This window comes from Cryptotermes secundus, unplaced genomic scaffold (genome assembly GCF_002891405.2).
Source record: "Cryptotermes secundus unplaced genomic scaffold, Csec_1.0 scaffold174, whole genome shotgun sequence".
NCBI lineage: Eukaryota > Metazoa > Arthropoda > Insecta > Blattodea > Kalotermitidae > Cryptotermes > Cryptotermes secundus.
Genome location: NW_019734351.1, coordinates 1,145,108 through 1,170,611, shown reverse-complemented (window position 1 = coordinate 1,170,611; position 25,504 = coordinate 1,145,108). Strand labels below are relative to the sequence as shown.

General features: G+C 38.9%; 2 protein-coding genes across 2 annotated transcripts in view; one reads left to right on the top strand and one right to left on the bottom strand.

Moving 5' to 3' along the window:
* Positions 1–514, bottom strand: part of LOC111868777 (FUN14 domain-containing protein 1) — a 13,837-nt gene extending 13,323 nt beyond the window's left edge. Inside the window, exon 1 of the mRNA XM_023859736.2 lies at positions 499–514. The gene's annotated coding sequence lies outside the window, so the exon portion shown is untranslated. The remainder of the gene's footprint in view (positions 1–498) is intronic.
* A 494-nt stretch (positions 515–1,008) lies between these two features.
* The window catches only part of LOC111868775 (histone demethylase UTY), a gene marked incomplete at its 5' end in the record, with an annotated part of 179,904 nt that continues 155,408 nt past the window's right edge, over positions 1,009–25,504 (top strand). The window contains 4 exon segments of the mRNA XM_023859731.2: positions 1,009–1,288; positions 1,857–1,923; positions 5,144–5,330; positions 6,097–6,205. Of these exon segments, the coding sequence (XP_023715499.1) occupies positions 1,221–1,288; positions 1,857–1,923; positions 5,144–5,330; positions 6,097–6,205 (431 nt within the window).

Genomic DNA, 25,504 nt, shown 5'->3' with positions numbered 1-25,504 from the left:
TGAAAAATTTTAAAATTCAGTTGACAACATTTTTATTGCAAAACTCTTTTTATACATGTGATGAATTCTTTAGTAACAAATTTGCTTAGAAATAAGGATAATAACATAAACAATTTTAATATTACATAATTTTATGTATAGTGATGTAAGACTGTAAATTTAACACATGTTTTTTATCTATTATAATGATTATAAGCTGTACATATATATCTATAATTGCATTGTACTATATTAACTATGTGACTGGTTCTATATCTATGTATATGGATTTATGGAATATATAATAAATGAATGAATGAATAAATAGACTAATGCTTCAAATAAGTATATATATATATATATATATATATATATATAGCTAGAACGAAGCTTCACCTACAATAGCACGTCATTAGTTTCTGAGTAAACTGCAGAGACATGCTTATAAGTTTCATACAGACGCTGAGTAAGTCATTATCTCTTACTGATGTCGGCGACATACGGCAGACAAGTACTTACTAAGAGATACTGCGGTCGGTATCAACCATAGAAGTTGTAAAGTGATACATAACAAATATGTGGTACATACTCGCAAGTACTAAACCAGCCTCTACAGTCCAGTACCAAACAGATATTCACGAAAGCATCATCCAGATATGTTCCAAGGAAACTATATGTCACATTCTCTAGCGGTAACACGAACAAGCAAACTTTTGTAAGTTCCGTATATTCTTCATCCAGAAACCGCCCATATAACAGCTGATTGTTTTACAAATATGTCTGCTGGTATGATATACTTCGACTTTGGATCTTCATACTTCAGTCTTGAACTGAGATGGGGGTCAATCGAGACCTATGGGACTTCGATACCAAAGCCGACTGACCTTCGGGTCTTAATTATTATAAGATTTAAATGTAAATAGAATGATTTTCTCCACTGTACATTCCCATGTGTGTGTTATTTAACTTATTTTTTCAACTGGTGGCGTTGCGAGCATAGACAATATGTGTTTTCAAAAATTAGTAAAACATCGAGAAGGTGTTTAAAATCTAACTTCCGAGTGCCCCATGAAACTTTTGTCTGGTAATATAGGCGCGTGTATATTCTTCTCAAATAGTTTGTGGTTATTGATGGTTATTAGTGAAAGTGTTTGTTATTTTGAGTGAAAGTGAATTTTGAAGTAGTGTAAATAGTGAAGTGCCAATGATAAAACTATAGACAATTGAGTCAGTGCCTTAAAATGGCGCAGGAACAGGACGATATAAATTTAACAAATCAAGAATTGCAGGTGCTGTCGGAACTTGACAGGTAAACAACATGGCCACTAATCATCTGCTGTATGAAAAATTTGGCCAAAATGTAGTTATGATACATCCCCTCCCCCCATAGTAATAACGCTAACACCCCACGACGTTATTGGATAACCCTACGAGTGTTTATGACGGTGCAAATTACATCCTGCTTATATTTAAAGTGTTGTATTATTCTAACCTAATTCCACCCCCCCTACTAAAAGTGACCCATTTATTTTATATGTATGAATTTATGTAGGTGAATGCTCCATATTTTATCAGCTAATGTCATGTATGTGGCATTTGGTCATGTCTCTTAACTGAGTCCCATGCGGTGTTCATCAACACTGGCATGTTTGATACCTTGCAGTTTACTTTTATTTTGTAGACAGTCTTAACATGTTGCACTCCCCAAGACCTGCCTGATCAGTGGGGTATGTCACATAGGATTTTACGAGCAAATGGTGTGGTATGTATTGAGTATTTTGTAAGAGAGCTAGTAAATATGGATCCAGCCAGTGACCATCTAAAGTACTTGTTAGAAATTAATAGATTACTGGCATTTCATTTCTTTGGTTTTTCAGTCGGCAGTTCGGTTTTCTAAAACTAAACACAGCAGAACAGGCCAAGAAGAAACAGCTGGTTCTTAAGGTCAGTATTTTTAAGTTTGTCTTAGATTACTTACAGGTAGATAACTTAAACCTTGTTAAAATCCCACTACTACTACCACCACAACCACCATCACTACTACTAGTACTACCACCACCAGCACCATCACTACTGCTGCTGCTGCTACTACTACTACTACTACCACCACCATCACCATCACCATTTCCATTTTATACAGTCTCCAATTTGTTATTTCTTCCCAGAATATTTCCTTTTTATTTTTTGTTAGGACTTTACAGTTCTTCATGTTTTCCTGTATGTCTGTGGAAGTCTCTTTCTTATACACTTTTTTAGTAATGTCCTTGGTATCCTCATTGTATCTCTTCTTTTTATGTGGAGAAACCATTGTTTTAGAATTTATTTGTTCCCTGTTATTCATTTTTAACTTGGTCAGATTTGGAATTATTTTCTTCTCTTGATCTTTCCACAGATTTTCCATTCCATATTTATTCCACTTTCCAAATAAATAAATTGGTGCACCTATTAACAGTTTCATCTTTAATTTTTATTCTGTTGTTTGTGTCCCCTTAATGCAGTTATAAATCTAAGTACGTAGGTGATTAGTACAGTTATGTACAGCCACCATATTTTATAAGGAGATTATGCTGTATGGCATAAAGTAATTATGTAAAAAAATGTATCATTTAAAAAAGTGAGAATGCTTACAAATTTTCAGTTGAAGTAACTGCAGAGAGGTAAAAGGTTTAATGTTGAAATAATTGAAGTCATTGTGGGAAGTTTCTTTCAGAGTTAATTGAGTATGGAGGTAACTAGTAAAGTAATTAATTATATTTTGTTATTGTTTTTCTTTTGTCAGCAAATGTTTTATATTTGGCAACATTCTAGGATTTGTTTCAAACATGAACTTCATGTACTGCATGTACAAACATGTACCTCTTCCCCTGGCAGGTTTTTAGTTTCATTGTTCTTTCTTCACACAGTTATAAGTATTGAATGAGTTTGCTATAAGCTTAGGACTGGTTATAATGTTATTATTTATCATTCTGGTGGCTTTTCTTCTACTGTGAAAGTTTGCTTGCTTGCTTTTTAAATTATCTACATTACTTTTACTTCATGATTTGATTCTAATATCTCCCTGTGAGAATGTATATATTTGACATCTTTTATGAGTTAAAATCTTGCAGCATTTCTGATAGTAGACCTGTGTTACTTGGTTGTTATTCATTTAAGTTCAGTTCAGGAGATCATTCTGACTGATGCTTTTCATGGATTTCATAATTTTGCAGCCTGATATTAGGATAACATCTGAAACATGGCAACAACATAACTTACTTCATAGGAGTTGAGGTTCTCACAATGGTGGTTGTGAAGAGTGCTATCTTATGAGATATAACGCCATGGGGATCTGCTTGCATGCAAGTTTCTTGCTCGTCTTATTCTTCGACATTGAAGATGGATACCACATGTTCCTCCAAAACGCCAGTTCACTTACAATGGACCACACAGTGTTATATCCCAGAAGATAGTAATTTTCAACATAAGTTACTGACTCCTTGCTGATTATCATCCTGCCATAGGACATCAACAGTTGGTGAAGTACTGTCAAATTACACAGCAAATCATGATAGTCTTTGAAACCATCTGTACACAGCATATAATATATGTGTTCTGGCAAGAGTAACCATACAAACAAACAAGTGGAAAGTAGCACTGCAGTGGATGAGGACTTGTATTCCCCAAAGACATTCTTTACATTTATGCACATTGTATTAGCCTTGACTGTAGATACACATCTGTTGTGCAGTTATTTCTCCCCACCTTTTTAATTATTCACTCAGTCAAAAATGTTTAAAATGAAAGTTGTAGATATTAATGAGAGCTGTATGCTGTATTTTGCTCTCTGCTGTGAGCTGTTTATGAGAACTTCGTGTGAAGTGTGGATTGTATGGATTGTTATTGACAGATATGGACCTAAATTAAGTGCCTGACAGCTTATGTTAATTGTTATAGACATCTGTTAAAGACTACTAGAAATATAATATATTAGTGGACAGACACAGTCTGTCCGTATGTTCATTTTATGCAGTTTGTGCAGCTGCTACATAGAGACTGCTGACCAGTGACTTTTTATAATTTTTAAACGTTTTCTATTGTTGTGAAAAAATAATCCAGATTTCTAAGTGTCTGAAAACAGAGTATTCAAGAAAATATTTCAGCTTGACACTGATATATTAAGTGGGGCTGGGAGGATTTGTACAGATCAACAGGCATTGTTAGTAGTGAAGTTAAGTTGGCATGATGGATTGAACATGCAACTTGAATAAGGTTAACAGAAATGCAGACTGAATTTTTGAAGGAAATCCAGTTGTAAGCAGCCACTGGTAGAACTGGGGAGGAGGTGGGTGATATGAATATAGTGGATAACCAGGAAGTAGGTTCTGCAAGGGGTGAAGTGGGTGGAAGTGGCTCAGGGTTATGTCCAGGTGAACTGAACTGTTTGAGGACTGTGGCTAGTGATAAGCTTTGGTATTAATGGTATTGACTGATTTTTAGGTTACAGATACAGATATGCAGCATTACTGCTACACTTCTTGGAACACAGCCCATGAAAAACCAAGTAGGGTTTGTTTATATGTGATTATTTAATGATGCTCTTAGTAGCTAGACTATATAGCTTTCAATGGTAGGATGACAGATTGGAAAGGATTTTGGAAAGAAGCAGTCATGACCAAGTCAAGGAACTATTCCTGCATTTCCTAGAGAGGGTGAAGGCAACCACAGAAAAACTCAGGATAGTTGATGTCCCAGCTGAATTGGAAACGAACACTTCCCAAATATGAATGTAGAGTGTTACTGATGTGGGAACTGCCCACATTCAAGCAAGTATGACAATGCAAGCGTCATTGCTTGAATGTGGGCAGTTCCCACACTACTCTGCCAAACTGCTTAGTCACTGAGTAGGAGATGGAGGGTAATGTTACAATGGAAATACTATGTGAAGAAGTAAAAAAGATTTAATATGTTGAGAACCATGTCAGATGATGGGATATGATATTAGCAGTGCTGAGATTTTATTAGCTCAAATAGTTTTGATTGGTTGGTTGGTGAATTCATTAAGTTAGTAAGACAGCAAGTTAATCAGAGTTGTGGCTTTGGGCCCTGGATTTGGTAAGTGATGCTTTTTCATGTAATGTTTTTTTTTTTCATGTTTAGTGAATGATAACATGTATTTTACATGCAGGCAGTAAAATATCTTGAGCAAATGCTGGTCCAGGCTCAGAACCAGAAGGAGCGAAATAAACGCATGGCATCAGAGGGATGTGGGGGTGGTCAACCTGCAGTGGCTACAGGCAAGGAAATCAGCATTGATCCTAAGACCTACTGCAAACTTGGCCACTTCCACCTTTTGCTTGAAGACTATGCAAAAGGTGGGTAATAGCACTTCATGTTGCTGCACTTCTAATGGTAACCATGACCCACCTAAATTAGAAATATGAATATGTGACATGAATTTGGAATCATGAACCCGTTGGCAGGACTTGTTTGATACAAATTCAGGGTTGCAGAGAGACCTGTAACTGTAGATATTGAGTCCTAAATACTGAGTGTTGAACTGCTGTTCAGTATCTTGTACATATACATGAAGTACATCAAAGCAGGTAGTTAGATAGTGAACGTATACAGACACTTAGATGTAACTCTAGGTTTGAGTGTCTTCCAAAGTTTGTTTAAATTTTCGCATTCAGTATAGGATTATTGTAACACTTGTCTTTTATTTCATTAATGCTGTGTAGGAAGCATGAACAACATATAGATACTGAAGAACTCTTTAATATGAACTGTTATATACTCTTCTTTAAGTTAAAGTAATATAAAAGAGAAACTCACAAAAATATCTGTATTTTAAAGCACATTAAGTAATATTATGAAACTTTTGGCACAAATTGCCAGGCCACAGAGAAAGCGTGAAATTGTATTACATTCATTGCCAGTTTAGTTTGATGGATAATAGAACTTTAAAATCCTTACATCACAAATCTAGGACTAACCAGATCTATCATTCTTTACAAACCATTTCTGTTGACATAATTTCATCTCTCATGTTGAAATTAAAATAGATACATTTTTTTCAGTGAAGGGCTGGACAGAGCTGAAGTGAACTGATGGAATTGCAAATTATTTGCATTTTTACAGCAATGTCCGCGTACCAGAAGTTCTTTGGCCTTAAGTCAGACTACTGGAAGGATGCCAACTTCTTGTATGGTCAAGGGCTCGTCTACTTTCACTTCAATGCGTTCCAGTGGTGAGTATCCTGAGATATATATATTTATTAGATATAGGGTTGTTGCACCTCAGTAATATATCACTTTTTGTGACAACGTTAGGTTGGAGAAGTTGTTGCTATTGATCTCAGTCTAGATAAGTTTTTAAAAGAATTCAGGAATCATACGCAGTCTTCTGTTTATGTTTATAGACTGTTGACTTGTAGTATTGATTGAATAAATTTTATTTGGTAATAGTTTTAAAGTTGACTAAGCTGAACAACTTATATACTTCTACCAATATATTAAACAAATAGAACCGCAACATTAAGTACTAAACTTAGTCAGAATGTCCATGGAATTATTTCATCATAGTTGTTTGAGGCACTATGCTACAAGCCAGAAGGTCACAGGCTTGATTCTCAATGAGGCCATTAGATTTTTCAGTTGAGCTAATTCTTCCAGCTGCACTGTGGCCCTGGGCTCAACTTAGCTGCTAACAGAAGTGAGTACCAGGAATCTTCCTGGGGGTAAAGAATGGCCAGAATGTGAGGCTGACAGCCTCACCGCCATCTGTGAACCGATTTGTCTATAATGTGGGAGCCTCAATGTCTAACAACCCTATGGGCCTCCATGGCCTTTTACAGGGATAGCTTAANCCCCCATCAGAGTTAATGGTTCTTCCACCCCCCCATAACATATTATGCCCTAGCAGATGTATGATTTTTGACAGCTTATGCAAGTTATGTAGTGGTTTTCATATTGGCTGAAAAAAAGAATGCTGCTTATACCAGTATGCCTCATCCTTTTAAGTGAGGTGTGTCATTTCCTTCACACCAGTTGCTGCCAAGACTTGATCTGCTGGAATTGAGTAATGACATGTCCTGAACTTAATTACTTACTCGCCATAGCTCAAGCGGTTAGTCGCTGGCTTCCCACTGTGGCGGCCCGGGTTTGATCCCGGGTCTGGTCAAGTTGGATTTGTGGTGCACAAAGTGGTGTTGGGGTGGGTTTTATCCAAGTACTTCGGTTTCCCCTGCCAATCTTCATTCCACCAAATTCTCCATCATAATCACCCGGGGCAGGCTGCAGTAGGCCAAACAGTGGGCGCCGTGCTGAGTGGACCCAGTTGGACTCCACCCCCCTACTAAGCGAAATTTTTACTCATGGAGCTGAGCCCTTCTGGAGAAGCTGCCAATTCTGCAGCTACTCAAGAATTTCCCAGCATTTCCTGAACATGAGATGTATTATGGCCATGTTTCAGTCTTCTAAAATTAGATATTGGTTTTTCCACCACACTGGATACAATGGTTCTGTCATGAATCAGTTTCTAGAGTTTTATTAATGGAACAGGATGCACCATGTGAAGATGAGATTGATATTAAAGTAGGAGAGATGTTGTATTGTACATCCTGCTATTTGCCCCATGGTGTTTAAGAAATGGAGTAAATACCTTGCTTAGCTACCACTTGTGAATTAAGTATCCTCCTTGTCAAACGTTAATTGCCAGTACATACAGAATTCTTCAGTAACAATCAAAGCATAAAGGAAACTTTTTCTATTGTTTCTGTGTGTAACAACATGGATAATACATGGAAAATTTGACATGCATAGTCACCTGGAATAAAATGCTACCAAAACTGATGATACAAGCACACTTGTTAACTAAAAGAGTGCAAGCTGTACTGACAAGTGGCATGCTTCCCCATGTTGCACGGATATTTTATAATATTTATTTTAAATGTGGGAAGTATAAATGGAACTGATGTGTATTTACTGAAAATAAGTAGATAGAATTTTTCTTATTTGTTAGTTCCTTCGTAAATAATTTTTAAGTTGAAAAGCTTTTGAGCAATTTTTGTTGTAAGAAATATGTTCTTCCATTGTATCCAACCTGCTATCCCTCTTCAAGCTGTTTACTTCATCTGTCAAACACTGTGAGACAACTGGTTCTAATTCTCCTGATTAACATTACTGTATCACTTTATTAAGAATTTGTGTCTTCTGAAGGGACTGGAACACTTACTTGTCATCAAAAACTGATGTTGGGATGTGTTTGGAATTTATTATCTGACATTTATTGAATAGAATTTTAACATGATTTAGCATTCAAGTTTTAAGAGGAACCCATAAGATTTTATTTTCCTGAAGAATTGATAACACTGACATCAGCTTGTCTGTGCTTTGTCACATCAGTTTAAATGTTTAGAATTTTCCCACTCTGAAATAACAGTACGTATTCACTGTAAATCTGGGTGGAGAGTATAGACTGTAACATTGCATTTTCATTTAAATATTATCTTCACATTAACTATTTACACTTTGTGAAATTTAAGGTTCTCATGGCAGGAGCTGTGAAGATTACTGTCTTTTGATGATATGTATGTACCAGAGTATGAGAGAAATATTCTGTCTCCATCAGGACACAGCCTTAAAGGAAATAAACTGCTTTCTAGATATATACTATGTTTTTGGCAGAAAATCTTTTTAATACTGTGATTACAAACATAATTCATAAAGCAAACCTAAAATTAAAGTTGGCCCTATGCGTAAGTAAGTACCATGCAGTAAAGACCTATGGGGAGTTGAGGTATAGGTCAAAGGACAAACATGTGTGGAGTGGTACAAATGTCACGCACCATAAGAGATTTCACTCTTCAGCATCTTCAGAGTTGCAGAGTTTGTGCTGTTTAGTAGTAACATTAAATGACTGTGTTTTAGTCACTCATATGTTACTGAATTTAATAAACAGTGTCCAGAGAGGCCTCGAACTGATGTGGCAATGGTTGGAAGACTAATTAATAGGTTCAAAGAAACACAGAATGGCCATGACTGGCCAGAAGAACAGTCAGTGAAACAGGAGTGGAAATGATATTGTATCAGCTATGAACTAACTTTTAGCTGTCCCAAATATCTGCAGGAGATCTATCCAGCTGATTGTATGAAGACATAGTTTTCATTTACACAAAGTCTCGCCTATTGAAGAATTGCACAATGATAAAATGGATCATAAAGTGGAGTTCTGTCAGTCGTTTTTACAGAATAGCAACATTCTTCACTGGATAGTGTTCACCGATGAGGTTATAGTCTACCCCCAGCATTAATGTGAATGGGCATAATTCATGGTATTGAGTCAGCTAAAGCACACAGTGGATGGAAAAAATTCAAGTGCAAAATGTTTTGAGTTTTAGTATCTGTGGAGCTGTGGGAGATTAGTTAATTTATGTTTACTTTGACAACAGTGTGGTAGGTGAAATATAGCTAAAAAATATTGCAGGCATTTCTGGTGCCCATTTTGCGCAGCTACAAAGGATATTTCGAAAGTAAAGATAGAAAGTCCAGAAAATATTTATCAAGCTCCTTTTTTTATTATTCACTTGTAGCTCTTTTACAACACATCTTTATTTACTTTTCAAAGTCACCATGGATTGCAATGTGCTTAGTGAGCGTGGGAATGAGTTTTGTTATTCCAGCGGCATAGAAATCTCTTAACTGCTCTCTTAGCCATGTATTGAACCTCCTCATCGTCCAAAAAAGTTCATTGATGGTTAAAGGTCTGTCAGCACAAATGTTTTCATCTGTTTTTTGGGTGATTTTATCAGTGACAATGGGTGGCCTTCCACTCCTTATTTCATCATGAATATCACTTCTTCCCGCTTCAAATTCACAACGCCATTTTGCCACATGTTGCCTCTTCATAACATCTTCGCCGTAAACAGAAAGATGTTGGCAATGAATTTCAGCAGTTTCTCCGTTTGCGTGAAGAAATCGAATTACTGCATGAACCTCACATTTGGCGGGATTTTGAATCGACACGGCCGTTTTACACACCCTGCGAGCACAACGTTGCTGTGACTGGCCAGTGAACTCTGCACTGTCACACGGTTCCTATCTCTGCCATTTCTGAAAAGAAGAAGAAGAATTCCCTTACATTTTTATGACTTGTATCTTTACTTTCCGAATATATCTTGTATTAAACATGTTATAGCAGCAGGACAGTGCACCACCACATTTTGCAATCATCATTCAGGGCTGTTTAAATAAGTTGTTCCCAAATAAGTGGATTGGATGATGAGAGCCCATCAGATGGGCACATGAGTGCCCAGACATCTTGCCTCATGCCTGTTGACTTCTTCCAGAAGCAGTATAAAGTTATTGATCTATATTGATGTCCTGCAAATATAGAGCAATTGAATAAAATAAGACCTGAGTGTGCCAAGAACAGCATCAGGATGTTAAGAAGCATTCAGACATACTGAACACATTGAATCGAAGAATGTTTCCAAGTTGATCTCCAGCAATTGAGAACTTACATTAATTTTCCTTATGGTGCATGACTTTTGTACCACTCCGTAAATATTACAATTGATACATTTTATACCTGTAACTGCTGTCGTCATCATCATCATCATCATCACCATCATCGCCATCTTCAGGGCTTTTATATAATTACACAGTGGTGCAGCACTTTACAACTTTCATAAAACACAGAAAGAAAAAATTAAATCTATGTTACTAAAAAGAGACATCAGTTAGTAATATAAACTTCCTAATGTAACTTATTAATTTAAAATTTTTATTTTGAGAAAAGTCTCACTGCCCCCTCCCCTTTTTCATATCTGAATATTAACACCCGTCTTTCTGAAAAAAATGATCATCATAACTGTCATCATTCCTGTTTTATTCATCCATTCTCTTTCTGTGGTAGAATACACGCATTTTCCAGGGAGCTTCAGAGATCAAAGAGTAAAAACATCTTTTCTAATCTGTTTTCTATCTGGAATTGTATTATTTCATAATACTCTGATTTAATCTTGAAGTTATTGTAATGTACAGTTGATTGTACTACAAACTGATGAGGGTTGTTATGTATGGAAAAATAATTTTTGAAGAGAAAGTGAATGTTGCTGCTGTAGTTGTCATCATCTTCACTGGTGGTGTAGGTGGTTTTGGTGGCGGTGGTGGTAGTACTTATTTGATTTGTAGTTGCCATGAACATAGTCTCACATTTTATAATATTGGATCTGTTCTAGTGATAGGAAAAATTACATGTTAAATGTTGTGGTTTGATTACAGCGCTAGATGATATATAGATGCACAAACATGTTACTAGGGTGACAGATTTTGAGTGACTTGATGCAGTGTGATATTTGAATCGAGCATATGCAATTCTGTTGTCTTGAAAGAATAATTCCGTTAGCTGATTGTATTATGAATAGAAGTAGGACTTCATTTTTATGTCACATTTAATCTCTTAACATTTGCTCTATATTTTATTATTACTAATATTTCTCTTGTCCTGTCAGTGATATAAGTTATGTCTTGTTTGTTGTAATTGCCATCATAAAATTTGTTCATCTTTGTAGGCCTCTTACGTGAATAATAATAAGAGATATAACCCTCTTCTTCGCCAGAAGAAAGTAGCTGGATTCACATTGATGATGCCTATATTGATATATCCAATTAGAACATCCTTGTGATGTTAACACTACCTAAATATCCCCTTCAGAGTCCCTCTGTTTAGACATCTTAAACATATTTTTGTAACACTTCTATAGGAAATTATGCATGTCTGTTAGTATAATTTCATACAAATTAAATATTCTTTTTGTGTCTATTTTCAGCTTCACTTTTTATGTTTTTCTATTGATTTTAACAGTTTTATAAGTTATGTGTCCTTTTAATGGCAATAAGAAATATAGTGTTTGATGATAATATGTCAGAAGAGTTGAACAAACAGTATTGAAGTTCTTAGAAGTGAGAGAGCTATTTTACAAATAATAAATTGTGGTAAGCAACACATGTAGAAACCACTCAGATTGCTTTGTAGGGTGGAGAAGTTGTCTTTGAATACCAGAATGCAGAATTTACTTATTAAAGTGTCATTTACAAGCATACTTATGACTTGTATATGAATATTGTAGCATGTAGACCTGTTGCTAGGCAACAACCGTAGAATAANAAATGCGAGTACAGTTCTCTCTAAATTATAGTAAACTAACATTGACTGTCATACAAAACATTTAAACAAATGTGATACTCACTGAAAAAAAAAAAATCTTTAAAAATACATTGCCGCGGTTGAGCCGCAAAGCGGTTAAACAGCGCGCGGATAATCGAGAGTCTACTGTATGTGGCAGCTGTTACTGAGTAACGGCTTCACAAAAACCATGTTCCCACCACAGCAATTGAACTACAAAAATGAGGAGCCATGTTTTCTGCGCTGTCTGTGCTGATGTGTTGTAGGGATGACAGGTCTAGAGTATGGTCAGTTGAGTTTGAGTCAGAAAGGTAGGAGGTCGATGTGAGATCGCTGCCATCCTGGGAGTGTAGTGCAGGGAAGTGAAGAATTGGTTGGTGAGTTAGTGAGTTAGTTGGAGCACTGCAGTTCAGTCGTTGTGAGCTGTGGCTGTTAGAAGCTGGTAGCTGAGGCCAGGAACAGTTTGGTAACCCAAAGAAAGGGGAACTTCTGCCTTTGGAAGTTGCTACCAGGCAACGACTGGTGAAGACACTGCAGACTAAGAAGACTTAGCACGTGCTGTAGTGAACTGCAGAGTGTGTGAATTACCGATAGCGCTATAGTTACTTGTAGCTACGATATGTAAGTGGTTAATAAATCCAGTTATCAATCCAAACCCCATCTGTAGTCACCTGATCACAGGACAACTGGTGTCAGAAGTGCTTGGATTGGAAATTGCATTGGATCATTATATCGCCATATTATGGAGATGGAATAAATGATGGCACGCCTGCTGACTGAAATGAAGGCTGAAACAAGAATCAGCCAAGCCAAGGTGGGCGCCAGTCTGAACTAAATGAAGGAAGAAATTACAACAAGGCTGGAAGCCAAGAAAGGATGGAAACCAACCATAGAAAAGATGATGGCCAAGTTAGATGCCCATCGCGAAAGGATGATGGCCAGGATGGACTTCCATCTAAAGACAATGGAGGCCACGGTGGATGTCTTTGAAGAAAGGTTGAAGAAAATGGTCATGACGGATTTGGAGACCCACCGAGAAAAGTCGAAGGCCAAAGCGAAGCAGCAGGACGTTCCTAAGGAAGAGGCCGTGGTGAAAAGTATCCGAGCACTGGAGGACCGATATGGGGACCGGCATCTAGCTGTAGAGCACCACCGACAGCCGAAGAAACGGACTCAGGGTGTTGGTTGGTGGACCCCGGCAGAAGTTGGCCGCTGCCCGACAACGATTGACCCGCCATACCATCCCTGCACCGCGCAAGGGTCACAGTTAAGAACCATGCAGGGAGTTTTGTACGAGGAAACCTTAAAGGACCGAAGTTCGAGAAGAGATATCGGGCGCAGCAGAAATGCAACAATGGCATAAGAAACAAATGCCTAAAACAGCAGCTGGTCCTAAGAAACAAGAAAACGCTCAACAAGGGAAATGTCAGTGGGGCCCAGAGACAGACCATAGCGCTTTAGGTTGTCAAATTAGCAGCCGGGTCTTCTGTGCGGATTTGAAAAATGGATGTTAAGGCATCATGGAAGATCCGGCCACAATCCAAACGAAAGAGAAGACTAGGGACCATAGATGCAAGGGCATCGACTACTCTCGGAACTTTTGTCCACACCGACCAGAAGAAGGATGATGGTGGTACACCTGGACCGGCTCACACCTATCAGGGAGATGCTCGGGATGATCAGCTTTAAGGAGGGAGTAGTGGGATAAGTTGCAGAGCAATCACCGTGAGAACCAAGCCACAAGGAAGGCAAGGCCAATCACAGACGTCAGAAGGACAGCCCTCGGAAAAGAAGAAATGGTTGTATGCCTGTAGGCAATTTGGAATGAATAGCCTTAAGTAGGGAGCAATGTAGCACGACCCGTTGCTAGGCAACGACCACGGAGTAACAAATATACGGCAGCCGTTACTGACTAGGGGCTTCACAAACAAACATGTTCCCATGGCAACACTTGAACTACAACACTGAGGACTGGTGTTTTCTATGCGGCCCATGCCGAAGTATTGTAGGCAAGGCAGGTCTAACTTTTGGTCAGTTGAGTTTGAGTGAATCAGAAGAGTAGGAGGTTAATGTAAGATGGCTGCCAGCCTGAAAGTGCAGTGCAGGGAAGTGAAGAATTTGTTGGTGAGTTAATCAGAGAACTGCAGTTCAGTCGTTGTGAGCTGTTGCTGTTAAAAGGTGGTAGCTAAGGCATGGGGAAGGTTCGCCTTTGTAAGTCGTTACCAGGCAATGACTGGTAAAGACACAGCAGATTGAGAAGACAGTACAGACTGTAGTGAACTGCAGTGTATGTTAATTAACTGATGGCGCTGTAGTTACGATCTGTAAGTGATCAATAAATCCAATTACCAGTCCAAACCCCATCTGTAGTCACTCATACACATGACAATATAGTGTATTTTATTTACTGCCTCTTGTATTAGTGTAGGATGCAGAAGAAATGACTGTGTCATGTTTGTACAAAGTGTGAACTAAGTTAATTATTTCATAATGTGAGCCCTCTTCCTGCTCAGTCTTTATTATTTGGCTGCGCTTTAATTCAGACCTCAGGATATGTCTAGAGTGATAGGGTTTGCTTACAGTGCTTCTGTGTGTGAAGTCTTCTATCATTATCAGTGATGGGGATGGGAGGGATACCACATCATTCTTCATATACCTTTCATTAGAGAGGTGTTTTGACATCCCCTTGGTTATAAATTGTACATTTTATAGATTTAGTTTATATTATGTGAATAGAAGTATGATACAAATCGAATAAGGAAGTCACAAATGAAGTAAAGAAAATAACATACTTCTCAAACATGCACAAAATAAGAAATAAACATCATTAGTAAGGGGGTGCAGGAGGTGTTGCAAATAATATTAGTGGCAATGTTGCCATGATCGGATTGGCACCCAAGATGTCTGACAAGCCAAAATGCGTTTGCTAGTAAATTTAGGAGAATTTGTTATGAGAAGTATGAGGTATTACAAGAAGTAGCCTTAACTTATACACTTTCCAGTTTTTCAAAGAAGCCAGTGAACCATTCCATTAAAGAAAGTGAAAAAATAAAAAAATAAGTAGACTGCCTTGAGAAGAGGCGTGGCAAATCAAAAACCTGTCATTTCACCCAACCAGACAAGGTCTATGACCCTTGCGGTTGTTGGCACGTGCTGTAGCCTAACTAAATACTTCGGGTAATTGCCAATAGATGGCATACCCCTATGCACGAACTGGTATCTCTGTAGTACTAGAACTTGAGCACTGTTTGTGGGTAGTGTTAGTAGATGGCACCATAAAGAACTTGATTCATAAAGGCGACACTAGGTACCGCGAAGTTACTCTAGCAGATATTTAAGGACAAAAATTTCGGAAGCCGGAATTGCAAAATTGGCGCCGACCTGTAAATTGGGTGTTAATTGGTTTATTTATCGACGCTTGATTAACCACATTCGTTGTATAGTGTTGAAAGATGGTGATTATGAGTGATGAATTTTGGAGGACGATGCCAGCGTAAAGTACTACTACAACCAGCATTTTGCTCGAAAGAAACCACGAACACTTTTTGAAAACCGCTCAGGTAGAAATTCAGTCCCGGGATCTTTGCAGTAGAATAATAAGTACTTAACGACTACAACTATTACGTCTGGTTGAAACGAATGACCGGGTGCTGAGGATAGGAGGCATTTTCCCCACCACCGGATTCTTTCAAAATTGATGACGCAATGACATATACCAAATATTAATGTAAAAAATTGTTAGCTGAGTCATCTGTGTTTCAATATAGACCCACAAATCTGTTAGTACGTAAAAGATATTCTGTCACGTCAACATAAACTATTCTTTATAGAATCTCCTCGGACTATCAGCCGTGTCAGTTGGTTAATAGTTATTTGTAATTTTTACACACTGATTCTGCTGATAGCCCGAGAAGATTATATTAACTTTAACCACCGTGAAAACCTCTTATCTTACATTTTCTTCCCGCCCCCCCCCCCCCGCAAACAAACATGTTTCCATGGCAACAAGAGAATATAGCAATAATGGAAGAAAAGTTTTCTACGCGCACCGTGCAGAGATGTTATGAGCAAGATCAGTTAGCAGTTACAGAGTTAGAGAATTGCTGGGGTTCAGTCGTTGAGAGCCGAGGCCGGTCACAGTTCGGGAACCCAGAGGAAGGGGAACGTCCGCTATTAGAAGCCGCTACCAAGCAACGGCAGTGAAGACTTGACCGTGGACATTAGTGTGCGTGTTATAGTGAACTGTAAAAGGTAGTCATGCGTTATATCAGAAGAGTCCAATAAATGCGATCATCAATCTGTCTGTAGTCACACTCCATATACGTGGCAATATGTTACATATACAGTATTAGGGGTGTTCGTGGTTTGGTCATACAGTTGGAGCTGCGGTCGCGTTCCGTCAGAAAGTGCCAGCGAAAGGCGATAGCCGCCCGCGTATAGTATTGTTGGAAATGTTATCTTCGATTTAATTTGAGAAGAAACAGTTAAGAATTTTGTATAGTGACAACAGATCTAGGGAGAATTAGGCAAGGGTATAGAAATCAGAATTGTGTATGGAAAATTAAAGGTAATAACTATTCAAAGAAACGCATAAGAAACGAAGCTGTGAAAGTTCTGCCGGATAAATACAAAGTGAGGAACTGAGGAAAGTAGTAAAATCCAAAATAAGTTATGCACGTATTGGGGTTCGTTATAGTCTGTGAATTCTTTCTGCAAATTTTTGTAAGTATTTTTACGATCAGGAAACCAACGTTTCGCCCACACTGTTGTTACAGTTTTGCCTCTGCAGAGAATGTTATGCACTAGATGGACGTGTCCGCGGGCAGGTGACGACATGCTCGCGAGTCAGGTCCGCGCACAATGTGCGGGCATGTTCTTAGACGAGTGGGCCATTGTTGTGCCGGTGTTTAAAATGCTCGTAATTTTACCTCTATACGCCGTTATGGTATTGATAGGACGAATCTAATGAAGACTGTAAAATATATAAAGTAATTTCATATATTTATTTTAACAAACTAATTAATTTACTTTTGAAATACATTAAACACATAGAAGAATGATTTATAGTTTATAAAACATTTTTTTTATTTAATTAATAGCATATTTACAATCTACCATCGATAATATGGAGTAATAAGTAAATTTGTTCTAAGTATGTGTCTTGTCATCACTGATGATATTCTGACAAGCCCTGTAGAAGAATGGTGATGGTTTTAATTTTTGTCATCTGCGGGTTGTGGTAGGTCAGACGGCCACTGTACCCTCAATCTTCTTACATTTGGTGGGTTGTTAATTTCTACAACAAGTCTGTTATTGTATCCGAGTATGCTTTGATAGTTGAGTGTTGACAGTCTCTGTATTTCTTCTAGGATAAAAGGGATTTGCAGATCATTGTGGATAGTAAAGTTTGGGACTTAGCAAGGTGCTTTAGTTACTGAGTGCAAGAATTTGGATTGAAGTTTTTGAATTATTTTTGTGTTTGTGATTTTGTACACCCCCACAGCTGTATACCAATGTCCATATGGGTTTTATTATGCAATTATATGACAGAAGTTTGTTTTCTGTGGATAGCTTGGATTTACGGCCGAAAGGCCAGGACATTTCGCGTAGTTTTAAGTTTAACTTCTGACGCTTTGTTTTGGCGTGTTTCTGCCATGTCAGTTTTTGGCCGAGGTACATACCGAAGTATTTAACTTCGGTTTTAATCGGTATTTCCATATTATTGATGGTAACCTGCGGGAAAGTTATGCGTTCCGTTGTGAATGTAACTTGCATTGATTTTATCTGATTTATTTTGATTTTCCATTTGCTGTACCATTGCTGGAGGAGATTTAAGTGATGTTGAAGATGTTGTGATGATACTATTGGATCATTATTTTCTGTTAGCAGGGCTGTCATCCGGGAAGGTTGCGATTGTAGTGCTGTTTGTTATGGGAAAGTCTGCAGTATAGATTAAGCTTAGTAGAGGCCTAATCTCGCTTCCTTGTTTATAAAACGTGACAGAATTAAAATAACAGTACAGTTTTCACGTCAAGTTATTATGCAGAAACAGTGACAAATCAAGAATTTATTGTCTTCTGTCTGATTTGCCTTCCAATCGTAATTTGTCATGCTTTGGAAAAAGTTCTTTCGAGTTCCTGAGTAATCGCGGCTTCAGTTGATTGGCCTAAGTACCCTCTGGAAACCGATTGTTTTAGCGCTACTCCTTTTAATAGTTACGATCAGTTTTCATTACATTGCTTCTCTTGTAGGGCTGTCTTTAATGTACAGTAATTGATTAAATTATATCCTAAAATTTATTCTCTTTTGTCCTTAAATACTCGTAGACCCCACGACCTAATAAAGTAATGATGGAAATAATATATTTCTGCGAGGTGAGCCAACTTTTTGCAGTGTTGTAATAAGAAAAACATAATTTCATACATAATTGATTTCTTTCTTTGCAACTATTTGCTGTCATCCAGATCCTGTGATTCGAATCGAATTCAATCATAATTTCATATTACAAAAGACTGGCATAATCGTTATAACTGCGGTCCCAAATTAGCTGACTCTATCCTGAGCATTTTCCCTACCACAAGATGCTTTGCCGACTGAGTGTCCGAGCATTCTTTGTCAAAATGGAATGAACTGCAGAGACTAGAATTTGACATTACGTCTGTGTTAAGAGAGGCCTAAGGGATATATCCGGCCCTTTACTTTCCGGCATGCAATTGCCTCCATGAAGCAGAATCTTTCTTGAAAGGCTGAGAACCGCCGAAGTGGTCAAGAGATCCTCCATCTTTTATGACACCCGTAACATTTGATTGCTGTATTCAGAATAACCCGTCATTGGACCCTGACCTGAGCTAGACGTAACCAATCAAGATCTTCACGCCTACTTTTAAGAACAATTTTAATATTATCTTGCCATTTACGACTGGGTTTCCCAAGTGGCCTCTTTATTTCAGGTTTTCCCACCAAAATTAATAACATTTCCTATCTCCCATGCCTTCTACTTGCTCATTTCTTTTATCTTGGATTCTGTAGTTTTCCATGCCGTTGCGTTTCTTCTGTCATTTCATGATAACTAGCCAACTCCATGAAGTAAAGCCCTTCTTGGGAAGCTAGTAGTCAGTAAATTACTGAATGTGTTCCCAAATCTTTATGGAATTATTACCGTGTTCACTTCCTCCCTCATGGCTCAGAATATTCTCTTCAGAACCCTGTTCTCAAACATTATTATTCACTTTGCGCAAAAAAAAAAAACAAACAAAACCTTCACATACAAAACAGCAGATAGAATTGTAGTTTCGTGTAGCCTGTTTTAATCTTGAGAGCTAAACAGGAGACGAGAAGACAGAAGATTCAGAACTTTATGGCGGCAAACATTCAGCGAATCTCATGTGCCCTTAATGTCTAACTCCGTAGAAATGAGTGCTTCAGGAGAAGCTAATTGTTGCTCAGCTACCCAAAAAAGTCCAAGCATTTTATAAAGCCCGAAGTGTAATTACAGTACTTACCAGAGCGGCCCACTGGCCCCTGTCCTGAGGCAGACAAATCTAGTCCACATCCTCGCATCCTGTTTCTGTAAGTTCCCGTTGATATTATCCTCCTGTATAGGCCTATGTCTTCCTAACTTTCTCTTTTCCTTCAGGTTTTCCTACAAAACTTTGTATGCACGTGCGTACTGTATGCCCAGCCAGTGTCATCCTTATTGATTTGTGCGCTCCATGTAATATTTTGCGAACATTACAAATTATTGAGTTCCACATACAACTTCTCAGCCTTCTGTTACTTCATCTTAGGTCCGGATATTATTTTCAATACCATGCTCTCAAGCGCCTACAAACTGTATTCTTCCGCTAATGTGAGAGACCACGTTTCACATCCATGCAAAACTGCAGGCAAGATTATAGTTTTATATACAGTATTTTAATCTTTATGTCTTTGGATAGCAGATGGACAGAAAGATTTTGAACTGAATGGTTGCAAGCATTCATTAATATTAATCTGCCTTCGTATTTGTCATGAATGCGGTTTTGGTTTGTTAATGTCGTTCCCAGATATTTGAACTTGTCCGCATTTTCAGAGGATGCGATGGCTCTCATGTTATGGTTTTGTCCTACCTTCTGTGGACATCAACATGTATGCATAATGTGCTAGCTTTCTCTGTACTTGCTTCTAGGCCATCCTTTTCACTAGCGTGAAGTAGAGCTTTGTTTTCCATTACGGTAAATATAGTTTCCAGATATTAGAGTTTTGTCATAGTTTCGAAGGAATTATTACAGCTCTCTGCATTGCGATTTTGTTCTGCAGTCAAGTAACGATACTTGAAAGTTTGTGTTTTTATTTATGGTATTTATGTTTTCATCCAGTAAATTAGCACCAACAGTATGGTGTACACTAGAAACTGGTGTGTCCCATTCAGATCAGATTCCTTCTGATTTTCGTGCGTCTTCCAAATGGGGTGTTCCGAAGTAGAACAGAAAAGTGTAGTTGTGATTAAGTATCTGCTTGTCTGTGACGATTCTGAACAGAGGGTACATCCGACCAGTGGTTCCTCTTGAATTCTTTGCTGTAGACTTATTTTAAAACACGTTTGTGACAATTCTGAACAGAGGGTACATCAGACCAGTGGTTCCTCTTGAATTCTTTGCTGTAGACTTATTTTGAAACACGTTTGTGACAACTCTGAACAGAGGGTACATCAGACCAGTGGTTCCTCTGAATTCTTTGCTGTAGACTTATTTTAAAACACGTTTTTTATTAGTTTGACTGGAATTGTGCGTGTACTAAATTCAGTGAAATGTTATGCAATACTTCTGCCCTAATTAAGGCACAGGCTTTCATAAAGTCTACAGACAGTTGAGGTAGGTTACTGACTTCTTGTTTCTGCAGTATATGGTGAACAAAGGCCGATCACAGTGGCCGCGCCATCTAAGGCATGAAGCGTCTTCGCCCGCTCGAACATTGGGATCGTAGGTTCGAATCCCAGTCGAGGCATAGATGTCTGTGTGCGTTCATTCTGTATTTGTGTTGTTCTGTATGTAGGTAGCTGCCTTGCAACGGGCAAGTCCCCCGTCCAAGGAGTCCTACTGGTTGTATATAGACTAAGAAACTGAAAAAGCGGGCCAAAATCCACAAGGTCTGTAGATAGAAAAATAGATAGGTAGGTAGGGGTTCGAATCCCACTCAGGGCATGGATGTTTGTGTGCGTTTTTCTGTGTTTGTGTACAGGTAGAGGCCTTGCGACGAGCTGATCACCCGCCCAAGGAGTCCTACCGTATGTGTAAGATTTAGAAAAACCGAAGTGAACGGAGAAGTTCATGGAGGTAGGCCTAGGCCCACTGGGGCTGTAGTGCCAAGGAAAAGAAAAAGGTAGGAAGGAAGGAAGTAATCTGATCAGTAGTTAGTCAGAATCTATCATGCTAATCTCCATAATATTCGCTAATAAAAGACTGACCACTCTGTTTTCATCTGCATCTTATATCCTTCGGGAAAATTCTTAGTTGCAATATCGCAACTGGTGTGAATGCCTATCATTGAAACACGCACTGTTCTATAAGCTTTGTATTTCGATAAAGTCCATCTACTTTACGACCGAGGTACATCATGCCTTCTATAGGCAATCTTAAGGAAGAAAGGGTCTGTCTCAGTTTCGATTAGTTTTTTTACAGCCTTAACGCGTAACACTGTGTTCTATAAAATTTATTAAAAGTTATTCACTTTAAATCCCGTCACTACATATTTCGACCAATATGATCATCATCAGGTGTTAAAATTATTGGGCGAGGAAACTGCTGTATTCTGTTGTTAATAGGTAAGTCGTCTCGTTCCGCATATGTCTTTGGGTTGGTGGGTTGTGTTGGAGAACGAGACACGGAGCACAACGTACAACAGGAGAGAACACAACCCACCAACCCAAACACATATGCGCAACGAGACGACTTACATATTAACAACAGAATACAGCAGTTTCCTCGCCCAATAATTTTAACACCTAATGATGATCACATTGGTCGAAACATGTAGTGACGGACTTTTAAACTTTTAAAGTGAATAACTATTAATAAAATTTATAGAACATAGTGTTCCACGTGAGACTGTAAAAACTAATCAAGTGAAAAGTGCAACAGGATGCTACAATATAATACGAGTATTAAAGGTTCTGTCTGTTTCATTCCTCGCCTGTGTATGGGTACAGGAATGTATTGAACTAGAATCTAGCAGCTTCCTAAGGATGACGTAGCGGTCTGCGTCACTGAATGTCGATGACGCAACGGTCTCCGTTACCAACTGTTGATGGATGAAGTTTAGTTGCTAGTGGCTTTGGTGTGAATCCTGCTTTATTCTATGATATTGTGGGAGGAGATGGGGAGTAGAGAGGTCCATACTTGGGAAGGTGGGTGGATGGCTGAGTACTTAACCTGTATAGTGTGCATTCTCTAGAATGTGGAGCAAGTCAATGTACAATATGGACAATAAACTTTAAAATACCTCACAGAAGTACTAGGTTTTTGGACTCTTTCGATCGTCCGGTATTCTAGAAAATAGGAAACACGATGTTTCGGAGACTGGATATGTTTCTGTCCTCATGTGAGGGCAGAAGACACTCAGTGTTTTCTATTTTCTAGAATACCGGACGATGGAAAAAGTCCAAAAATCCAGTAATTCTGCGAGTTATACACCGACGTCAGAACCCTTTAAAATATATTTAAAAACACCTACGACAGATTGTAGGTACGGTAAACTTAGAGATGAACACTTATGGAAAATGAAGGTAAAACCCCGGGGGGGGGGGCGTATGTGTGTTTTTTAATATCTGTGTCCTAGGAAACTTTTTTACAGCCGTAGTGTTATTTACGTCGAACCTTCGTTACAGTTTCTGAGCAGAAGGGAAACAAAAGACAAGCACTGAAATTTCTTCAGAAAAGAGCAGTCGGTACCGGCTTCGTAGGAGGTTGGACCAAAATCTTTCAGGACGTCGTAAGAAAACTTACAGCATTTCTCTGTTAGAAATCGCCAGCCATCCAGCTAGTCGCTTATATGAGCTAATAGGCAGTATTTTTGTCGCATTCGGAAACTTCATCCATTCAGTCGTGAGGGTAATCTTAGGATGGCCAAGTAGAGTGAAGCGGTTTGTGATCCTAACAATGTTGCCAAATGTACGTCGTATTGAGGTCATTCACGTGGCCAGCCGAACAGGCAGTCGATCCACGGGGCGTTGTGGAAGGTAGACAGAGCCAGACGGAAGTGAAAATAAAACAAGCAGAAAAACAAAACGGGGAACTGGAGCCAAGGTCGGCCGAAAACCTTTCTCTGTTTCTCACTTTCGTTTGTTTCAGCAACAGCAACAGCTTAACATCAGTGTAGGTATCAGATAATGTCGATGACTGTTGCTAACATACTCGTACACGTCAATTAAGAGAGACTGCAACGAATGTGAAGGGACCTGTCAAGTTGTATGCATTATTACGTTTTATCTGCGCAAGCGTGCACGAGAAGGATTTAAAGGAAACAATTCGCATGCATGTTCGCTTATGAAAGTGCATTGGCCTTTGGGTTCTTTTATTGTAATGAACGTTTCGTTGTCAACGTATTCCTTTTGCTTGCAGCTGAGAATAAGTAGTTTCGTTTCGGCTCACGATGTAGAAAATAAGTTGGGGAAGATCTGTTTTAAGCACCGCGTGACCGATGTTACAAAATAAAAAAAATGTAAAACCGTCTTTGAAGAGTTATGTCTTCTGGGATATAACGCCGTATAGTCCGTTCATAGTCATCCGACGTTTCGGAGGAACCTTCAAAGTCGAAGAAAAAGTAAAGAAAGATACCAACATAAAAGAGAGAGTAATCCGTTTTCGAGTAGCTCGGGTTTATGTAGGAAACAAGAAGGAACTTCAAGGCAGTTCGCCAGTTTCCACTGGCTATTTATGGGAACAGGGTGAACCAGTAGGAGACGAGGCAAGGGTAACGTCAGCCCTGAAATATGCCGGTTGGCAGATATGGGAACACAGGAGACGAATGTTGTGTGGTGGGCGGAGAACTGTTTTCGTGTAAGACTGCTTTCTTCAACTGTTTTCGTGTTCGTCATACTCTTCGACCTTGAAGATGTTGCCGACGTGTTCCTCCGAAACGTCGGTCGGTCGCTTGCTTCCCATCGCGGCGGCCCGGGTTCGATCCCGGGTCTGGTCAAGTGGGATTTGTGGTGGATAAAGTGGCGCTGGGCAGGTTTTCTCCGAGTACTTCGGTTCCCCTGCCAATCTTCATTCCACCAATTGCTCCACAATCACTCTCACCTATCATCTGGGACTGGTACAATAGGCCAGAAGTGGCCGCAGTACAAGGGACTTAGTCCTACCCCACTAGCAATCAAAAACTGGAAGAAAACGAATTGTAACCCGTTTTCCCGAAAACCGATGTGCCATTCAGCATATACTTGTGCTTGCTCACCTGTTACGAACTGCAGCGCAGAAGGAGTAGGAAGACATTTTCTGTTACGACAAGAGTGAAGAATATTTTTTATGCATCAGTGCGGAATCCACTCCTTAAAGGCGTTTTGCTTGATGATGGCACTGTAAAGGCGCGTCCACATTACTCGTGCTCGTGCTCGTGTGACTCTCTATGCTCGCGAGTAATGTGGACGATATGAGAAGCCACGAGACAAGCACATTTTACATTTTTAATTTAAAATCTATAACCAATATACTAAAATAAGACTACAGCCTATACACACTACAAGTAAATATACAGATCCTCACGCGCCGAAGCCTGGCGAGCAACTGATGTAGTGTGGACGAAGATTTACGAGCACGAGTAAAAGCCAGACGAGTCTCCCGACGAGCACGAGCACGAGCACGAGCACGATTAATGTGGACGCGCCTTAAGAGGCATTTCTAGGCAAATATATCATGAAGACGTCATAGCAAATTTTGCTTTTGTAAAGACAAAACAGAAAGCTTAGAAGAATTATGTTCTATGTTAAGATCTCACTTTTATAGCCAAATAGGTAGCCTATATATAGAATTAACCTTTTATTTCATGTTACGGTCCTTTCGTATCCCACTCATATTCAAATACCCTGCGAGCCTATACGTATGTGTACATGTGCCAGGACTGCAGGCTGCCTGAATCCGGCATTGCCTTTAACGAATCCAATTACCTTGACCCCGCATATGACTTCATGACGCATTGCCATGTAGATGCAGCTGCAACCTTTGCAGTACTTGCTTCGTGCCTTGTGTTTCAACTTGCGATTATGCAAGGCCTGCCGTTACACGACTGGCTGATTAAAGAAACCTCCTTCTCCAAGAATATATAGATCCCCGTGCATGCGTATCCCACCTTTCACAGTTCCTCCATCACTGTCTAGCAGTTGTTT